At 47.1% G+C, this 16,258-nt stretch overlaps 2 protein-coding genes across 7 annotated transcripts; both read right to left on the bottom strand.

Moving 5' to 3' along the window:
- Window positions 1–1,846: 1,846 nt before the first annotated feature.
- Window positions 1,847–7,676, bottom strand: SLC39A2 (solute carrier family 39 member 2). 5 transcript variants are annotated; one of them, XM_070239974.1, is made up of 5 exons: window positions 7,316–7,676; window positions 7,117–7,232; window positions 6,797–6,927; window positions 6,500–6,547; window positions 1,847–2,165 (listed from the first exon to the last, which is right to left on the bottom strand). In XM_070239974.1, the coding sequence occupies exons 1-5, from the start codon at window positions 7,549–7,551 to the stop codon at window positions 2,085–2,087; spliced, it is 612 nt and encodes a 203-aa protein (XP_070096075.1). In that variant the 5' UTR covers window positions 7,552–7,676; the 3' UTR covers window positions 1,847–2,084. The 5 variants fall into 5 exon arrangements, with proteins under 5 accessions (XP_070096075.1, XP_070096092.1, XP_070096056.1 ...); XM_070239991.1 differs by having other exon boundaries at window positions 2,104–2,165; window positions 6,500–6,542; XM_070239955.1 differs by lacking the exon at window positions 1,847–2,165 and adding an exon at window positions 5,128–6,057 and having other exon boundaries at window positions 7,316–7,671.
- An 827-nt stretch (window positions 7,677–8,503) lies between these two features.
- Window positions 8,504–15,067, bottom strand: METTL17 (methyltransferase like 17). Of its 2 annotated transcripts, none has more exons than XR_011427835.1 (14): window positions 14,917–15,067; window positions 14,612–14,765; window positions 14,390–14,524; window positions 13,408–13,489; window positions 13,069–13,150; window positions 12,429–12,502; window positions 11,650–11,744; window positions 11,208–11,278; window positions 10,913–11,020; window positions 10,574–10,642; window positions 9,845–9,895; window positions 9,490–9,582; window positions 8,822–9,026; window positions 8,504–8,747 (listed from the first exon to the last, which is right to left on the bottom strand). XR_011427835.1 is itself a non-coding variant. In XM_005603195.4 (14 exons), exons 1-14 carry the CDS (start codon window positions 14,995–14,997, stop codon window positions 8,642–8,644), a joined length of 1,386 nt encoding a protein of 461 aa, XP_005603252.1. In that variant the 5' UTR covers window positions 14,998–15,066; the 3' UTR covers window positions 8,504–8,641. The 2 variants fall into 2 exon arrangements, 1 of the variants encoding a protein (XP_005603252.1); XM_005603195.4 differs by having other exon boundaries at window positions 8,822–9,006; window positions 14,917–15,066.
- Window positions 15,068–16,258: the final 1,191 nt, after the last annotated feature.

The raw sequence follows: 16,258 nt of genomic DNA, 5'->3' as shown, positions 1-16,258 counted from the left end.
GCCCAGGGACATCTTGTGACCCACCTTCCTGCATGATCCTCCCTAGGGGTCACCAAGGTTCCATTTTAGATGTTTCAATACAATCAGTAGACCAGGCCTCATGCAGTTACTAGAGGGCTAGGCTTGCTCATGTTTGATCTCAATCTGAAGACTCCTTCAGGAGACTCACAGAAACAAGGACTTCCTCTCAGGAATTCCTTCTCCCCTACAAATCCAAAAATTTGGGGAGTTAATTAGACTATGTTTTTTCTGAGAAGCTTTTCAACAAGTATGAACAATAATCATCAAGGACTTCAGGTATTTTGTGGCTGTTGCAGGCTGATTCTTGGGCTTTTGGGGCACAAAAAGTAAAAACAAGAAGGCACTCATTGAGTGTTACTTGTGAGAGTACTGTGGGTAGAATATTACAAGGCCATTTGTCAGATTATAGAACCCCACAGGCAATTATACACTTTCCTCAATGAAGCTGAGCTGAGGACTAAGGCAGCTTAATATTTAGTGCTGACACACTGACTTCATGGAAGTAGGGCATGGAATATTCCTTGATTCTTGAGTTCATCATTCTCAGGATGGAGTCTATTTTAAGTGCAGTAGGCCAGGATCAGAAGGGGGCAGGGGCCTTAGGTGACTAGCAGGGTTACAGAGCTAGCTATTGATAGCGAGGGTGTTGGGTGACCACATGCAGGGCAGACAGCAAAGAGTGCTTAAACGCTACACGAAAGAAAAGAAACAGGGCATAACTGGAATCATTGGACCAACTAGCTCCTAGGTAAACAAAACCTGACAAAAAGGCAAAGAACTCCAACCAGCATCGGCCTTGACTGCTAATAGCTGTTGCTGTGCATTATGGAAGGGAAGGCAGGTCTTAGCACATTTGCCTGCATGGATGACACTGTTCGGGTAAATTTTTAGAGGAGGGAGAAAATTAAATTTACACGTTCATACGTGAGTGAGTGTGTATGTACCTGTCATGGAGGTGGTGTGTGAAATGGTGGTGACTTTGTGTCTCTCTCCTATAGATGTCTCTGCATAAGAAACCCAAAAGTTAGGCAGAGAGCGAGAGATGCTCTCTGCTTGGAGCAAGGGAGAGGGGGTTTGCTGTCCTTGACTGACCTCTCTGTTGGTCCTGGAGATTCCAGTCTAGCCCATGGGGACACAGTGCCCCCCTGTGGTCGGCATGGTTCTTCCTAACTTTCCCCAGTTCCAGCTCTCTTCCTAAATCTCCCATCGTTCTTTGTGATTCTAGAATAAGCTACATAGGGAGGGCCTGATACCATGGTCTGTGGCTCCTGCCCACTCTCAAGATCAGAGCTCAGAGGCTCAGAGGAGAGGTGGGGTGACTTCATAGAAGCTGAGCCACAAACTCCCTACATTTTGTCTCTGCTTCAGCCTTAGGACTCCTGTTTCTCTCTTCCTCTCATTCTCAAGGAATTTGTTTCCTCGACTTTAGGGACAGAAGCCCGAGATAGCTAAGAGAGGGTTCAGTGGGAAGGAGAATAAAACTAGAAGAACACACGATGAGAGACTTGTGGTTGCAGCTTGAAAATTCTGGAACTCACGAAGAGATGCTAAAGGGTGATTCTCTGAAGGCACACACAATGCAGTGGGGCTGCAGCAGGGGGGATGAAGGCTAAGCTTCCGAGAGCACTCCTCAAAGAGTTAAGGGAAGTGCCAGAGGGGGGATGTCACCTTTCTGGAGAGACTTTAGGGCCAACTGGAAAGGGAGAGTCAGTTCTGACCAGAGGCCAGGGGTGTGGTCAGGGTAAATGGTGCCCAGAGCAATGTAAGTTGTTTGCATCCTCTCTCCTGGCCAACATCAGAATTTCCCCCAAACTGGATACATATATAGTAAAAGTAGAAAGCATTCTTTATTTGACATTCAACAAATCTGAAGCTAGCAACTTAGAACAAAACTGAAATAAAAACGAAATGATCTACAAGTGGTGTTTTTAAGCATCCCCACAGACTGGGGCTTGGAGGCGTAACCCCTGGCTGCACCCCTTTTGTGTCAGCTTTGCTAGTGGCCAGGGGCTCCTCCCTCAGGTCAGTTGGGGGATGTCAGGGCCCCTGGCTGGTTGGCACACTCACACATACCAACCCACTCCACTTCCAGCAGCTGTTCCTTGTGCTCCATCAGACCAGAGCCAGGAGCCAGGGACTGTTTCCTATAGTGAGAGAGGCAAGACATGGGGATCTGCCTTCAGGGGAGGGCTGAGCTGGCAGGAACTGTCTCCCAAGAGGCAATCTGGAGCTCTTAGGCTTTTGTTCGTGTGTCTAGATCCCGTATTGGTCTCTGACTAACCTCCTCCTGCCCTGCTCCAGGATAGTCCCTAACTCTGGTTTCTCTTTGGTGTTGTTCCCTATCTCCCTTTCTTCACAAATTATCATCTTAGAACTGCAATATCCAACCAATCCTCAGCTTGTAAGCAAAGGAAAAGGGGCGGGGGGGGGGGGAGCTCCAAAGGGTTACTTCAGAGAACAATTTATTGGTGGCAAAACCAGAAAGCTGGCTCCAGGTGGGAGGGCAGTTGTAGGTCTCATTCTTCTGGGGTTTTTTCTGTTTAAACGTATAAAAAGTACATGTGTGGGTGTGGAGAATGAGGGGTGGAAAGGGGCACAGGGGTCGAGGAGACTTGAAAACTCTTCCACATAAATTCTCTTGTGACTATTCCAACTGGCTTCTCCTTTTATCTTTTTTCCCCATCTTGTGTATTTTCCCTCCTCTTTTTATTTTTCAACTCTCATGATCCTAATTTTCTTCAGTTGCAACCTCTCTTTCAAGGTTGAGTGAATCAAGGTTCACTCCTGAATCTGGCTTCTAGTCACCACACCCCAACTAACTCAGCTCTCCCTCCTTTCCTATGGTTCTCATTCCATCCTTCCTCATTTCAAGCTCATTTGGAAATCACATCCATCTTCTGCTCCCTTATAGTCCTCCCTGGCTCCTTGCTAGAGATTCATATCTTTTAAAAATGATCAAGATTGTTCCTTTTCCTGATCTTGGTGTTCCCTCTGTGGAGCCATTGTTTAGCTTTATTCCAGCTCTTGACACAATATGGTTCGAACTAAAAATGGTTTTGGTCCTACTTGGTAAGGATATTGGGAAAGGGGAAGGAAAGGGTCATGGGAAGAAAAGAAAGCATTAATGGCTGAAAGCAGAGGCAGCTGAAGAGGACTCTAAGGGCTTCTGGGATGGGAGGGCACAAAAGGTGCATGACTCACTCTTGCTTGAAATCTCCCAGCCTCTGCTCATTACCTCAAATGCTGATAGCATCAGTGACTCAAATATATGAAGAGCCCTGGAGTCTAATGTACTTCTCCTCAAGCCTCCTTTCTATAGTCACACAAACCCTCCATACCAGAAATAGTTCTCTAATGTCTATATAATTGTGTCCCTTCTAAGTCATGCCTTCCAAAGTCCTGGTAAGATCACTTGAGTTGAAAACAGCAGAGAATTGACGGCCTGCTGGACGTCTTCTCGTTGCCCTTCTAGATTTCCTTATGGCCTGTGCCTCATGTGGCTGACCTATCTGCTGTGCACCAAACAGACAGTTTTGTCCTTTGGCTTCTGCTTGGGTATGGCCAACAAGAGACATTAGCAGTAGATCAAAGAGTAGAAGGAGAGTGAGGGTATTCCTTGTCCAAACCTTGCCCACACTTTCCTACATCGTCCCTTTATTAAACTTGCCTCAATTATCCAGTGTGTCTCCATGTTCTTCTGAGACCCTGACATATAAGACAGGAGGTATAAATAAGGAAGGAGAAGAAAATCTATATAGTGAGCCTTTCTTAGAATCATGTTATCATGTGTCGAAATAGCTATATGATCATTATTTAACTTTTCTGAATGCTCTTCCCTAGACTTACAATGGGGATAATATCTACCTGCCAGGGTTGGGAAGGTGAGATAATATATGTGAAAGCGATAGCACAGGACCTAGCACACAACGGGTGCTCAGTGTGGAAACTCTATTATTATCACTACATACCAGGCGCTGTTCTGAGTGTATTACATGTGAGTGCATTTAGTACTGAAGGGAAAACAGAAAAGAATGGTGCTTCAGGGAAATTATTTCCTGTGTCAGACATTTATATTTAGTTTTTCCTGAAGCTTGCCTTCTCTCTGATTCCTAGTGGGTAAGCCGGGCTTGTGAGGAGGTTTGCCTATCTTAATTCATGAGGATGGGAATGGGATGGACAGGAGAGAGACTGAGACGAGAATGAAACTGAGGAGTCCATGTTAAGGCCACTTGTGCTTCCACACTGAAAATAGAAGGGCAAGCTGGTGAGAGGAATTGAGCTCACTGGGCACACATTCTCTTTCCTGATTTCTCCACTAAGTCTGAGCCACTGCTCCATCTCATGGGTCAGGGGCTGGGCAATAGCCATCCTGCTCCTCCTCGATTCCAAATAATCAGTTTCTGTATTTGTCCTTAGCAGTTTTTAAGACAAGTAACACATTGTAGGAGGTTACTCAAACTGAAAGACCTATGGTCTGGTGGGGAGGGGCCAGAGGCACAGTGGCAGGTAGGGCAGGCAGGCAGAAGGAACGTCACTAAGTCGTGGCAGAGCCAAGTAATCACCCTAGGCATTTATCTGGCGCCTTTCTCCCTTTCCAAACACACTGCTTCTTAATCCCTCAGCACAAGGCAGCTGGAAGGAGACAGAAACTCAAAGAAGAGCAATAATGTCCCTGAGGCCATACAGAGCTCAGTGTGAAAAATAGGAACCAGATAGAACTAGGCTCCATTTAGCCTGATCGAAAGAGTCTGTTGGACACATTGTGGGTGGCTGATAATAGGTACTGGGAGTGGGGTGGGTGTGGTTAGTGTAGGAAAAATCTAGATCCCCATGGTTTCTGTTTTTAAACCTCTTTTCTCTAAGTGCTGGAAACTCTGGCTCAGTTTCTCAACACCTGTGGGTGAGGTAGTAGCAGGTTGCTGAAATTTCAGCTATGTTCCCAGGCCTGGGGGGCATGGCCTGCAATTGACAGAATGGCTAGTAGCCCTGATTCCAGAAGAAAATACTGCACCCAACACTCACCCTTCCCGCTCCCCACTCCGCCACTTCCTGTACCAGGCAGCTCCTAAGCAACCCGGAGAACAAAGTATAGTACGGCTGAAGGGGAAGGGTGAAACGAACATTTATTACACACAGTAGTATAAATGGGACAAGAGTCAAATCTGGAGTGATGGTCTTTATGTCAATTCTCCAATTTATAGGCACTCAATCTAAACATCCTTTTCTCAGTGCTGGATGAGAAATAGGATCTCATGTAGGGAAATGCTGGGGTCCAGTTCATGGGGATGATGCCTAGTAGATGTCTTGGTCAAGAAACATTTGAGGACCAAAGCCATTTGGGAGGTGTCTCCTGGGGGTAGGGAGGTCTTCCTAGATAGGTCCATCAGAAAAGTCAGGAATCTTTCAGGCCCACAAGGCAATAAATGCCATGAAGGCGAAACCAGTGGCTACACAGCTCCACTTGGCTAGAGGGGCCTCAGGACCAGCTAGATCCCGGGGCAGAATTTCCAAGAAGGTGACATACAGGAAGGTGCCAGCTGCCACACCCTCTAACACAGCCTGGGCTAAGCCTCGCCCCGCTTCAGAGTCTCCTTGGGCCACAGCCAGCCCTAGGGCAAGGCCCAGGGGAGACATGAGACCTAATGACAGTATGGAGAACATGGCCCATCGTGATCCAGTGCCTATCCGCACCAGCCGCAGCCCTACACCAAACACTACAAGCCCCTTGTGAGCCAGGACAGCAAGACAGAGCTGCACGGTAGCAGCTACTGTTGGCTGTAGCCCCACAGCTAGACCTTCAAACACAGAGTGGAAGGAGAGTGAAAGCAAGAGGACAAGGGCTCGAAGGGGACCCCGTGAGGGTGAGGGGAGAGGCCCATGGCTGTGGAGTCCAGGGACATGAGCCCCGCCCCATTCCTCCTCCTGCACTGGTGATCCTTCAGAGGCTCCGTGACAGCACTGCAGTGCCAGTGACTCCAAAAAGAAGACAAGGAAGAAGCCCAGGGAGATGATGAGCTCTCCATAGGGATAGTCCGTCTAGGAACAGAAAGAGGGGCTGTGAGATGGGAGAGGAAGGGAAGAAAGTGCACTGGATGGACATGGGATTGGGAGACTGAAGAGAAGGAAAACGTGGTAATAGAACATACAAAGGGTAGAGGAATGAAGCCCAGAGTAGATATGGGAACACAACATAGGAATACCAGAGGGACTAGGGACACAATATCAATAGGGTTAGAAATATGGGAAGACAACGTGAAGCGTGTCAAGGGTCCAGAGAATGAAAGAGTAAAGCAAGAGCTTTTCCTGGGGTTCCCTAAACCCAAAAGGATTGGGTTGGCTTCTCTTTCCTCTGTAATGTCTGAGCTGAGGAGCAGAAGGTATTCCTGGTATTCCTCACATATTCCCTTCAAAAGGGTCTGGGTATAGGAGTTTCTGCCCCTCCTCACCCTCCAGGTTGGGGCTGGTGGCAGACACTTACCTGAGCTGAATCAGCATCATCAGAACTTCCCTCACTTTCTGTCCTGTTCTAGGGAGAAAGAAGCAAAAATTAGATGGAGATGGAGCAGCTCAGATTCCAGTTCTGTCCCTTCAGTGGCACTGCTCTCCTTAAAGCCCAATCTGACCTGTTTTCATCATTCCACACAACCCAAGAGTTGTCATCTTTCCTGTTGTTCCACCTGTCTCCCTGGCTCCATCACTTTTCCCCCTTTCTTCCCTCGGTTCTGTTCATTATTCTGGCTTCACAGCCCTGCAGCTCAGCATCTCTGCTGCTCACCTGCTTCACAAACTTTTGGATCTCTGATTCAATTCCCTCCAGGGCTTCAGCAGTCATGTGCATGAACCCTGCTCCCAGGAAAACACCAGCAGAAGTGCAGCCCAGGAGACTCAGGACCCGGTGGTGACGACCTGATAAAAAGCAGGAGTTACAATCCAGTTGGCAATAAGGAGAAAGACAAAGGGGACGAAAGAGCAAGAGGTAGCACTCAATGTCCCATGCTTGGGGATGGTGAGAGAATCAGAGCAAGGTATCAGGATAGGGTGACAGGGTTGAAGTCAGACTTAGGTTATAGGGACAAAGATGCGGTAAGGCTATACCTGTGGCTGCATTAATCTGGAACCATTTGAAGCAGATGGGAATAAGGCCACAGACCAGAGTGAGAGTCAGCAGGGCAAAGAGGCAGCCAATTTTTACTCCTAGAAGTGGCTCCATCCTTGGGGTACAGGACAAGCAGAGGCTTCAGAATGACAAATGGAGCTATAATCTTTAGAGGAATGGTGTCTTAGGTGGTCAAACCTGGAGTGTCCACTCTTCTGAATTTCAGGAGTCTGTAGGGATCCTCTTTCCGTTCTGTGTTGCCTCTGGTTGCACAGCCTTGCACAGCTGACTGGGGCCCTGCCCCAACTTCCCGCCCTCTCCCTGCACGGAGGCCCCTCCTCTGGCTCACGCCTTCCAGAACTTCGAAACCAGAAACTCCAGACTCCCTGCCAGGCACAGTCCCGTGCTCTACATCTTCTCCTCTTCAATGCCATGACTAATCCAAGCACTGTGGACAGTCTAAATTCATGCCCTGGGATGATCTAATCCAAAATGGGAGTCTATGGTAGTTACTTCCCAGCTGTGTTGTTGGGGACAGTCTGTTCCTGCCTCACTCAGGACATTTGATCTAAGCCTTTCATACCCTCCCCATCCTACCCCAAGTGTTAGAGGTTGCTACGCTGTTACCTGAACCGCACCCTTTCAGAGGGGATTTGGGGCCGCCTGGGGGTAAGGAGGAGGTGGGGCTGAGGCGTGATGCTGCAGTTGCTGTGGGAACTAGTAGATGAGGGTATTCCCCTTTCCTGTAACCCCAGAAAAATAGCTCAAGGCAAGGAAATGTCTAGTGGAAAGGTGAGATTTCTGGTATTACAACATTGATATTGGTACAACTTCTGACTGTGCCCACTTCCTGATATATACTGCAGGAGAGGGACTGAGAGTTTCAAGACAGAGAGTTACTCTAGCTCTGAAATAGCAGGGCCCAGGGGAAAACTGAGAAACGAACCAAGTAGTCTGAAGGGTCCTACCTGGATATACAGGTGTGGAGATGGCAGATTCAGTCCTGATGGGGATCAACCTCTTGAGAGAAACATATGAAGCAAACTCTAGGGGAGTTGATGAACCCTGAGAAAGATGGAAGGGAAGGAGGGAGAAAAAAATACAGGCCAGGCAGCTGCTGGTTCCCCTATCCAGGTGGCCTGCCTAACAAGCCTGAGACCTGTTGGGCCAGTTCGCAAAGAGCTGGGGGCGGTTTTCCCACTACCCCAGATTACCTCCCTGGGAAGCCTGGTCTCTGGTAGAAGCAGCAGTGTTCTTACAGGAGAGGGTGAGCTTGAGATTTGTGTGGGGAAAGCAGGCACTGAAAATCTGAGGATTCTCTTCATTACAGGATAGGCCATGACAATTGACCTCTATACATTTTAAGACTCAAAAGATCCATTTCCATTTTTTGAAAACTCTTTATTTTTATTAAAACCTCAAACACACACAGATATATGGGGGTACCAGCCCTCCCATCCTGGATACCAGGCAGCTTCAGCCTTGGCAGGCACGACAAAAGAAAACACTTGTTACACATTCTTGTCAGCTTTCAGGGGGATCTTTAGCAGGGGATGGAGGAAGCTCAGGCGGTGTGATCACAGGTAAAAGGTCTCCCCAGGAGCTGACACGAGCACAGCGATACAAATCCCTATGGAAAAGAGAGGTCAGCGTGGGCTGCAGGTTCTAGCCACCTCCCACTAATTTTGGTCACACCCTCTCTACCTGCCATGGCGGCGGGCTGTGATCACAGCATGCTGCATCTGCCCATCTGGACAGCACAGGTGACAATGCACATGTCGTGGCCGTTTAAGGATAGGCTGAGTGATACGGGGCCAGCGATTAGCCTCTTCTGGAGACCCTCGGGCAAGGATTACCATAGAGAACTTTTCCTCCTTTGGCTTCTTGTTCTAAGATAAGGATACAGAGACTATTTGGAGGAAAAAGATACGGGGAAAAAAAAATTGACCCCCATTCCTGCAGGCCTTTTCATATTCTCTAAGTTAAGCACATTCAGGCCCTAAAATCTCCAGGCTATTCTCTGAATTTTCCAACTCTTCCCACCTCTGATTCTTTTTCTTTTTTGTTTTTGAGGAAGATTAGCCCTGAGCTAACATCTTCTGCCAATCCTCCTCTTTTTGCTGAGGAAGACTGGCCCTGAGCTAACATCTGTGCCCATCTTCCTCTACTTTATATGTGGGATGCCTATCACAGCATGGTGTGCCAAGCGGTGCCATGTCCACAACTGGGATCCGAACTGGCGAACCCCAGGCTGCTGAAGCGGAACGTGCACGCTTAACTGCTGCGACACGGGGCTGGCCCCACTCTGATTCTTTTTCATCCTGCTTTCCCAGGCTATTTTCTCCCTGCCACCCTATTTCCAGGGTACATACCCAGCTGAAGGGGATGGGATGGTAAGCCTGAGAAAAGCTACAGGCCAGGGGCTTATGGGCTGTCAGCTGAGGACAAGGAAGCTCATGCGGACACTGTGAACACACATAAAAGACATGAGGTAAGACAAAAGAACCATATATCATAAAACTGAAAAGCTAAGAGTCATAGAGTCACGAAGGGCTAGGGTTAGGGGAGCATGGTCGCAGGGGGTAAGGGGAGCCAGAGAATCACTAAGAAAGAAACTGGACAGGGACACAAAGTAGTGGAGGGTGGCTTAGCTTTACCCTCTTACTTTTCCTGGCCACAGGCGAATTCACATCTTTGCGTGCTGGGAAAGGTAGAAGTAATACTCACGGGAGCAAAGACAAAACCAGGTCGAGGGTCCAAAGGTGACTTCTCCTTTCCCTGAAATCAATGGAAATCCAAAAAATTAAGCTGGGCCTGAGGGGTCTATTCTCATAACTCAATCTCTGCACTCAGTAGATTGAGGACTCTTTTAACATTCAATTCTAGTAATTATTAACTATGTTCTTTGAGTTAAGCTGGCTGCTTCTCTAAAACTCCAAACAAAGAACTTTTTCTCTGCAGCAGGAGAAAGGCAAGAACTTGGCACATAGTATGGTGCTCTCCCTTGTCAGCAACCTCCACTCTCAAAAAAATCCCACTCTGGGACAAATAAATTTATGATTATACACTGCCTCATACCGTCCCAAAGAGATAAGGTTCTTGGCTCAGCAATGCCCTAGATCAGGGGTTGGCAAACTTCTTTTTTAAAGGCCCAGAGAGTAGGCAAAATTTGTTTCTGTCCCAACTATTCAACTCTGCTGTCTGTAGCAAGAAAGTAGCCACAGACAACAGATACAAACATAAGCATGGCTCATACAAAAACAGGTGGCAGGCCAGATTTGATCCTCAACTCTAGTCTGTCAACCACTACCCTATATCCTACTGACTTTATACACCTAATATCCTGAGTCATCCTTACCATTCTATGACAGAATTGCTTCAGTTTTCAAGGGAGTACCAGTAACTGGTGACAGATAGGTGGATGGAGCGGTGTGAAAGGAGGAGAAAGAACCTTACCTTAAGGACCAGGTCCCTGGCATCCATGAGAAGGCAGTGCCCAGCTTTTGTTCCATTCTCCACCAGTATCTGTTCACAAAAGGGGAAAATAGGCAGAAGCCCTGAATGACATGAAAACACGCCAGTAGCTCTATAAGAGCATTTAAATACGGAGTAGGGCTCCTGAGGGAAATAAGCATTAAATATAAGAGGGGAATGAAGGCCCTAAAAGAGGGATAAAGAGATCTATGCAGGAGAAAAATGATCAAGAATGAAGACAAGCTCCAATGGAGAGAAGGAAAGGAATGAAAACCATGAAGGTGGCCTAAAACTTGAAAAGAAAAAGGGATTTCAACTCACCAGAAAATGACTTGTCTTGCGCCACAAGGTTTGGACTACCTCAGTGCGATGAGCCTTGCTGGGCAGTTCACTTAGGGAAAAGGCTGATACCACCACATCGAATTGCACCTGAGGACGAAGACAAGGAACACGACAGACCCACTACCTCCCACTTCTAAGAGTACAACCAAGTTCTATCCCTTAAATTTCTTCTGCTTTCTTTTCTCTTCTAACATGCAATCCTGGGTTGCAAAGCTCAGGCCAGTTTTCCATCTGCCAAATTCTACATTTAGCACACCTACACAATGCCACTTGCCTTGGGTGATACAGGTAGAAACTGTCTGAAAAAGACACCTGGAACATAAGGCTTCCCAGATTCTAAGCCACCTGTGGGGGAAAGCAGAGATGTGGCAACTATGAATGTATAGGTATAAACTGAAGTGATAGCCTGACAAGAAACATAGCCCCAGGAATAAAGAGAAATGCTAGCTGAAAGTGAGGTGCAATATGGTAAGCAACTCTTAAAAAGGACAGGGAGAATATTGGGTCTCCTGTCCTGTTAATCTTACCCGACCCATCCATAGTCCAGCAAAGGTCTCCACCAGCCTCTGCTTGACCATAAGGTTGGACGGAGATCAGATTCATCTTTAACTTTTAGCTCTCTCCTCTACTTCCCAATAAAACACCCTTTCTAGTACTCCTTTGCTTTCTTAGCTCCTTCAACTTTGGAAAAGCCCTTCCTTATACCTTGTCCTCACCTTTCAGTAGCTTTTCTGACAAATCCAACATGGCAGCTGAGCTGTCCACACACATATATTCACGTAGGCTCTGGCCCCAAGTACTATGAGCAGCCCTAAAATGGCAAAATATAAACTGCCAGTTCTCATGACAAAGAGTCATCCCTACAAGAGACCCCTCCACCTCCAGCCCCACCCCTGGGGAAAGAGAGTGTTACGTTAAAATAGTTGGAAAAACTAACAGTTTTTGTTTACAACTCCTTAAAAAACAAGGCAGATGGAAAAAATCACTTGTAGGCAAAAAACTCTGATGCTATGCAAAACCTATGCCTTACACTAAATTCCTTTCCTTTTTTTTTTTTTTTAAAGATTTTATTTTTCTCCTTTTTCTCCCCAAAGCCCCCCGGTACATAGTTGTATATTTCATTGTGGGTCCTTCTAGTTGTGGCATGTGGGACGCTGCCTCAGCGTAGTCTGACGAGCAGTGCCATGTCCGCGCCCAGGATTCGAACCAACGAAACACTGGGCCGCTTGCAGCGGAGCGCGCGAACTTAACCACTTGGCCACGGGGCCAGCCCCAAATTCCTTTCCTTTTTTATCTTTCTAAACATGCATCTTTTTTACTTGACATTTCTTTAAGTTCTGGCCCTATTCCATAATCTTATGCCTTGCCTAACAAGAGGGAAGAAACATTCTAGTTCCCAACTTTCCTATTCTCCCTCTGGTTCTCCAGGGTATTGATATTGGAGTGGTATAAGCGTGGCTCTCAAGAGTTAGAACTGACAGAGAAAGATACTTACCAGGTGACAGAACCAGTACCCGAGCCAAAGTCCATCAAGGTTTGTGGCTGGAACTCTGGAATTCGAGACTGGATCTGAGGAAATATACAACACCCCACATTAGGGTAAGCAGACACTTATTTAGGGCCTTGGTGAATATGAATTAGGGGCCATGGCAGAGGAGAGGAGATGTGAATGTGTTTTGATATTCAATGTAAATACAATGTAAACTCTTATTCAATATAGAATAGCAAGCTCCTAAAATACTGATTCTAAACCTTTCTTGGGTCTCAAAATTCTTTCAGAGGATAAAGAGGGCCTCTTTTTTTTTTAAAGATTTTATTTTTTTCCTTTTTCTCCCCCAAGCCCCCCGATACATAGTTGTGTATTTTTAGTTGTGAGTCCTTCTATTTGTGGCATATAGGATGCCACCTCAGCATGGCCTGTCACGTCTGCACCCAGGATCCAAACCACCAAAACACTGGGCCACCAAAGCGCAGCAGGCGAACTTAACCACTTGGCCAAGGGGCTGGCCTCAAGAGGGCCTCTTTAAAGAAAGAAATGTATGTGCAACATCCCAAGAACTCTACCCCAGAAGACTACTTTATGAATAAGGGAACTGATGGTAAAAGGGTTCAGGTTGAAGTGGAGAGACCTTCACCTCATGGAATGCCCTGGAGACTGCTGCAAAGCCACCATCCAGTCTTGCTGCCATATACACCAGGCTGAGTCCCTCATTGTAGCTGCCAGAAAAATCAGAGAGTCACACCCACTGGGAAACAACCATCTATCCCATAGCTATCTTCCAGACTTTTAGGAAATGAAATCTTTGGAAAGGGCTCTGTCAGTTCAATGCTTTCACTTCTCAATACAGAAGAGTCCGTGGAGACTTACAAACCAGGTAGCTTTTTCAAACACTAAACTGTGTAATTGTACTTCCCCAACTCTCCTTCTAAAGTCAAACTTTTCTTTCTTCTGCAGCCCTTCTGGTCCCCCTTACCTCAGTTCTTGCCAGTGGTAGGTAGTTCTGCGCAGGGCATGCAGCACGGCTCCACAAAGCTTCTCCTCTGTCTGAGGTGAGTCTGGGGTGAGAACAAGGACTTGAAGTGAGGACCTAGGAAGAATAGGGCTCAGATCCAATATGTGAATATACTCCCTGCCCATCCCTCCCCAACTCCCCCGGGGGAAAGCCTCAAAGCTTAGGAGAGAAGCTAAACCTAGAGAAAAATTGCAGGTAGGAATAACCACCACCACCACCACCACCAGACTGTTTCAGATAGCATTTTGCCTCTAATAGCAGTTTATTCAACTCAATCAACCCTATCCCACAGGTTTTGTTGTATGTTCAAGGGAAGTATGGTAAAGATTCAAAGGGCTGGATAAGGACAATATTTTGTGGATTTCTTCACTTCTCCCAAACCTAAGATTGTGACATCTCCAATGTTCCCACAGGGAGGAAAGGGGCTTGAAAATCTTAAGTCTCATATTTGTGTTCAGTTCATACTGTTTTGTCTACTGAGCCTCTACCATGAACCAGGTACCGTGGGAAGTGCAGGGAATACAAGATGAAGAAAAGGCAAGTCTGTAAAATGAAGGTGCTCACAATCATGAAAATAACTTGACAAATTATATTTCTTCTCTTATTTCTGGAGAGGGTTTCAGTACTGGACAGGGAGCCATATAAGGACTTTATTTCACTTGAACAAAAACTTAGACGGTCCTAATCCAGTGGCCTCGGAGTAAAAAACCAAACATCTAGGTTTCTACAGGCTGCTGAAGCACTCGCTGACCTTTACCAAAGCCCAAGGGCAATCTCTGAAATAACCTACCTTCTCTTGATAAGACGTCACTGTTATTACTGCTCTGGCCACAAAGTCAAATAAGAAACCGCAGTACTTATTTGAGAAACTGGAATATTATTTCTCGCTGTTCATTTCCTACCGATATGTTAACTTGACCTACTCTTTATTCTTAAGCCCTACCTTGGTTTTCCAGGAATTTTTTCTCAAGATGTACAGCCCGCCTTTGCAACTCCTCTGGCTCTACAGGTAAATGCCGGCTCCAGAGATAATTGGTGAGTGCTTGCACCTGCTTCTCCACGTTGGGCATCGAGCTCTCTGTGGGCCAAAGGTGAAGAGCGGCATCACTCGCGTGCAGCTCCAGTCTCCGCCTCTTCTCGGGCCTCCCTTTCCACCGTTACTCACCGAGCACCAGTAACTGCGCGGCGTCAGCCAGAGCTTGCGGCAGCCGCACGCGCGGAAGCCGCAGGATGCCAGGGTGCCGGCGATGGGGCCTCTTCCCCAGAAAATCGGACTTGTTATCCACCTGGGAGACGCCGGGCACGAGGGCGGCGAGCGCCTGCAGGCCGAGAAAGAAAAGCTGACTGCGGGGCAGAAGGGAAGGTTCCGGGCGTTCGCGAAGGGAGGGGCTGCCGAGAGCGCTCGTCCTCGGAGCGGAGCTGTTTCCGGGATCTCACGTCTCTCTGAGAGCAGAGAAAGTGGGCACTCACTCGGGACTGGGGAGCTACTCCAAGGCCGCGGCGCCATCTGCCTAATGTCAGCAGATACCTCACGCCTGTCGCGGTCGCCATAGCTCCCGAGGCGACCAGGAAACGGAAATGTAGGCGCCTGTGACGCTCAAGGCCAACATGCCCCGCTGGACTGCGGCACGGGGCAGTGTCAGCCAATGAGGAGAGCGAGTGGTTGCTAGTAGCCAATAAACGATCGATATGTAAATCACCTTGCAGAGCGACTGTACGTGGGTGGGACTTGGACGTCGGCCGCGTTGGGACTGGTCTCTGGGTCCAGACGTCGAGGAGGCGGACCCCTTCTTGGGTTCTTTGGGGACGCACCGTAGACAGGCAAATTCACAGGCAAGGACTATTTCTGGATGTATTAATTACCTGTGTTCCTTGCTTTGCCTCCAGCGAACTCTGAAGTCTTGGGGTTTTTTATTCCTTTGTCAAAAGGGGAGAATGCGGTAACGGAAAGATGAGAGAAGAAAAACCAGATTTAAGTGACCGACGATAACAGAAATTAATAGTTAATGGATTTAATGTTTTTTACATTTTAGTTTCTCTTTATATTAAACCAGTCCTCTGTGATAAACAGCTAACGCCTAGAACATTATGTGCCAGAGACTGTGGCAAGCATTTTTACATATTACCTCGTTTAGTCCCCACAATCCTATGAGATAGATTCTGTTGTTGACCGCATTTTGTAGCTGAGAAAAGTGAATCCCAGGAGGTTAAATATCACGACCAAGATCACAAAGCTTGTTAAGTGACAGCTAGGTTTAAACCAAGGCACTCTAAGTTTGAACTTCACCTTTAAACATAAGCCCTACCGGGCATTGTTGCTCCTTGGAATGCAAGTTAGCAAGTTAACTAAGAACGATATCCTAAGTGTTCTGAAGTGTTTAACACGTAGCATTAAAACAAACTCACTGTGCTGTAACCTCTTGATTCCTATAGTAAGCATTAGTCGACTATGGTATATCTTAACCTTTTGAGATAGAAATCTGGTGACTGGATGGGTAAAAGTGTTGGCTTTACTGTAACTGAAAGAGTCCAAATATGATGATTATGGGATAAAATATGGGAGCTATATCAGTTGGAGAGTTAAATGTCTGGTTTGCGTTTAGGCTAAGTTTTGATTCTAATAAAGGAGGCCTTTGCTGTATAATTCGAATGCTCTGGAAGGAGACTTGAGAGGTGCTTAGCACAACTGTTATAAATTCCCCACTCACTGCTCTCCTCCCTTTCAGGTTCGCCTTCTTCCCCCCGCCCCCCCACCCCCCCCACTTTGATTCACACTGCCACACTTCGCCTCATCTCTTGTGATACTTTGCTT

Source organism: Equus caballus, chromosome 1, assembly GCF_041296265.1.
Source record: "Equus caballus isolate H_3958 breed thoroughbred chromosome 1, TB-T2T, whole genome shotgun sequence".
NCBI classification, from domain to species: domain Eukaryota; kingdom Metazoa; phylum Chordata; class Mammalia; order Perissodactyla; family Equidae; genus Equus; species Equus caballus.
The sequence above is the reverse complement of the archived record's forward strand: the minus strand, read 5'-3'. Positions and strand labels throughout refer to the sequence as shown.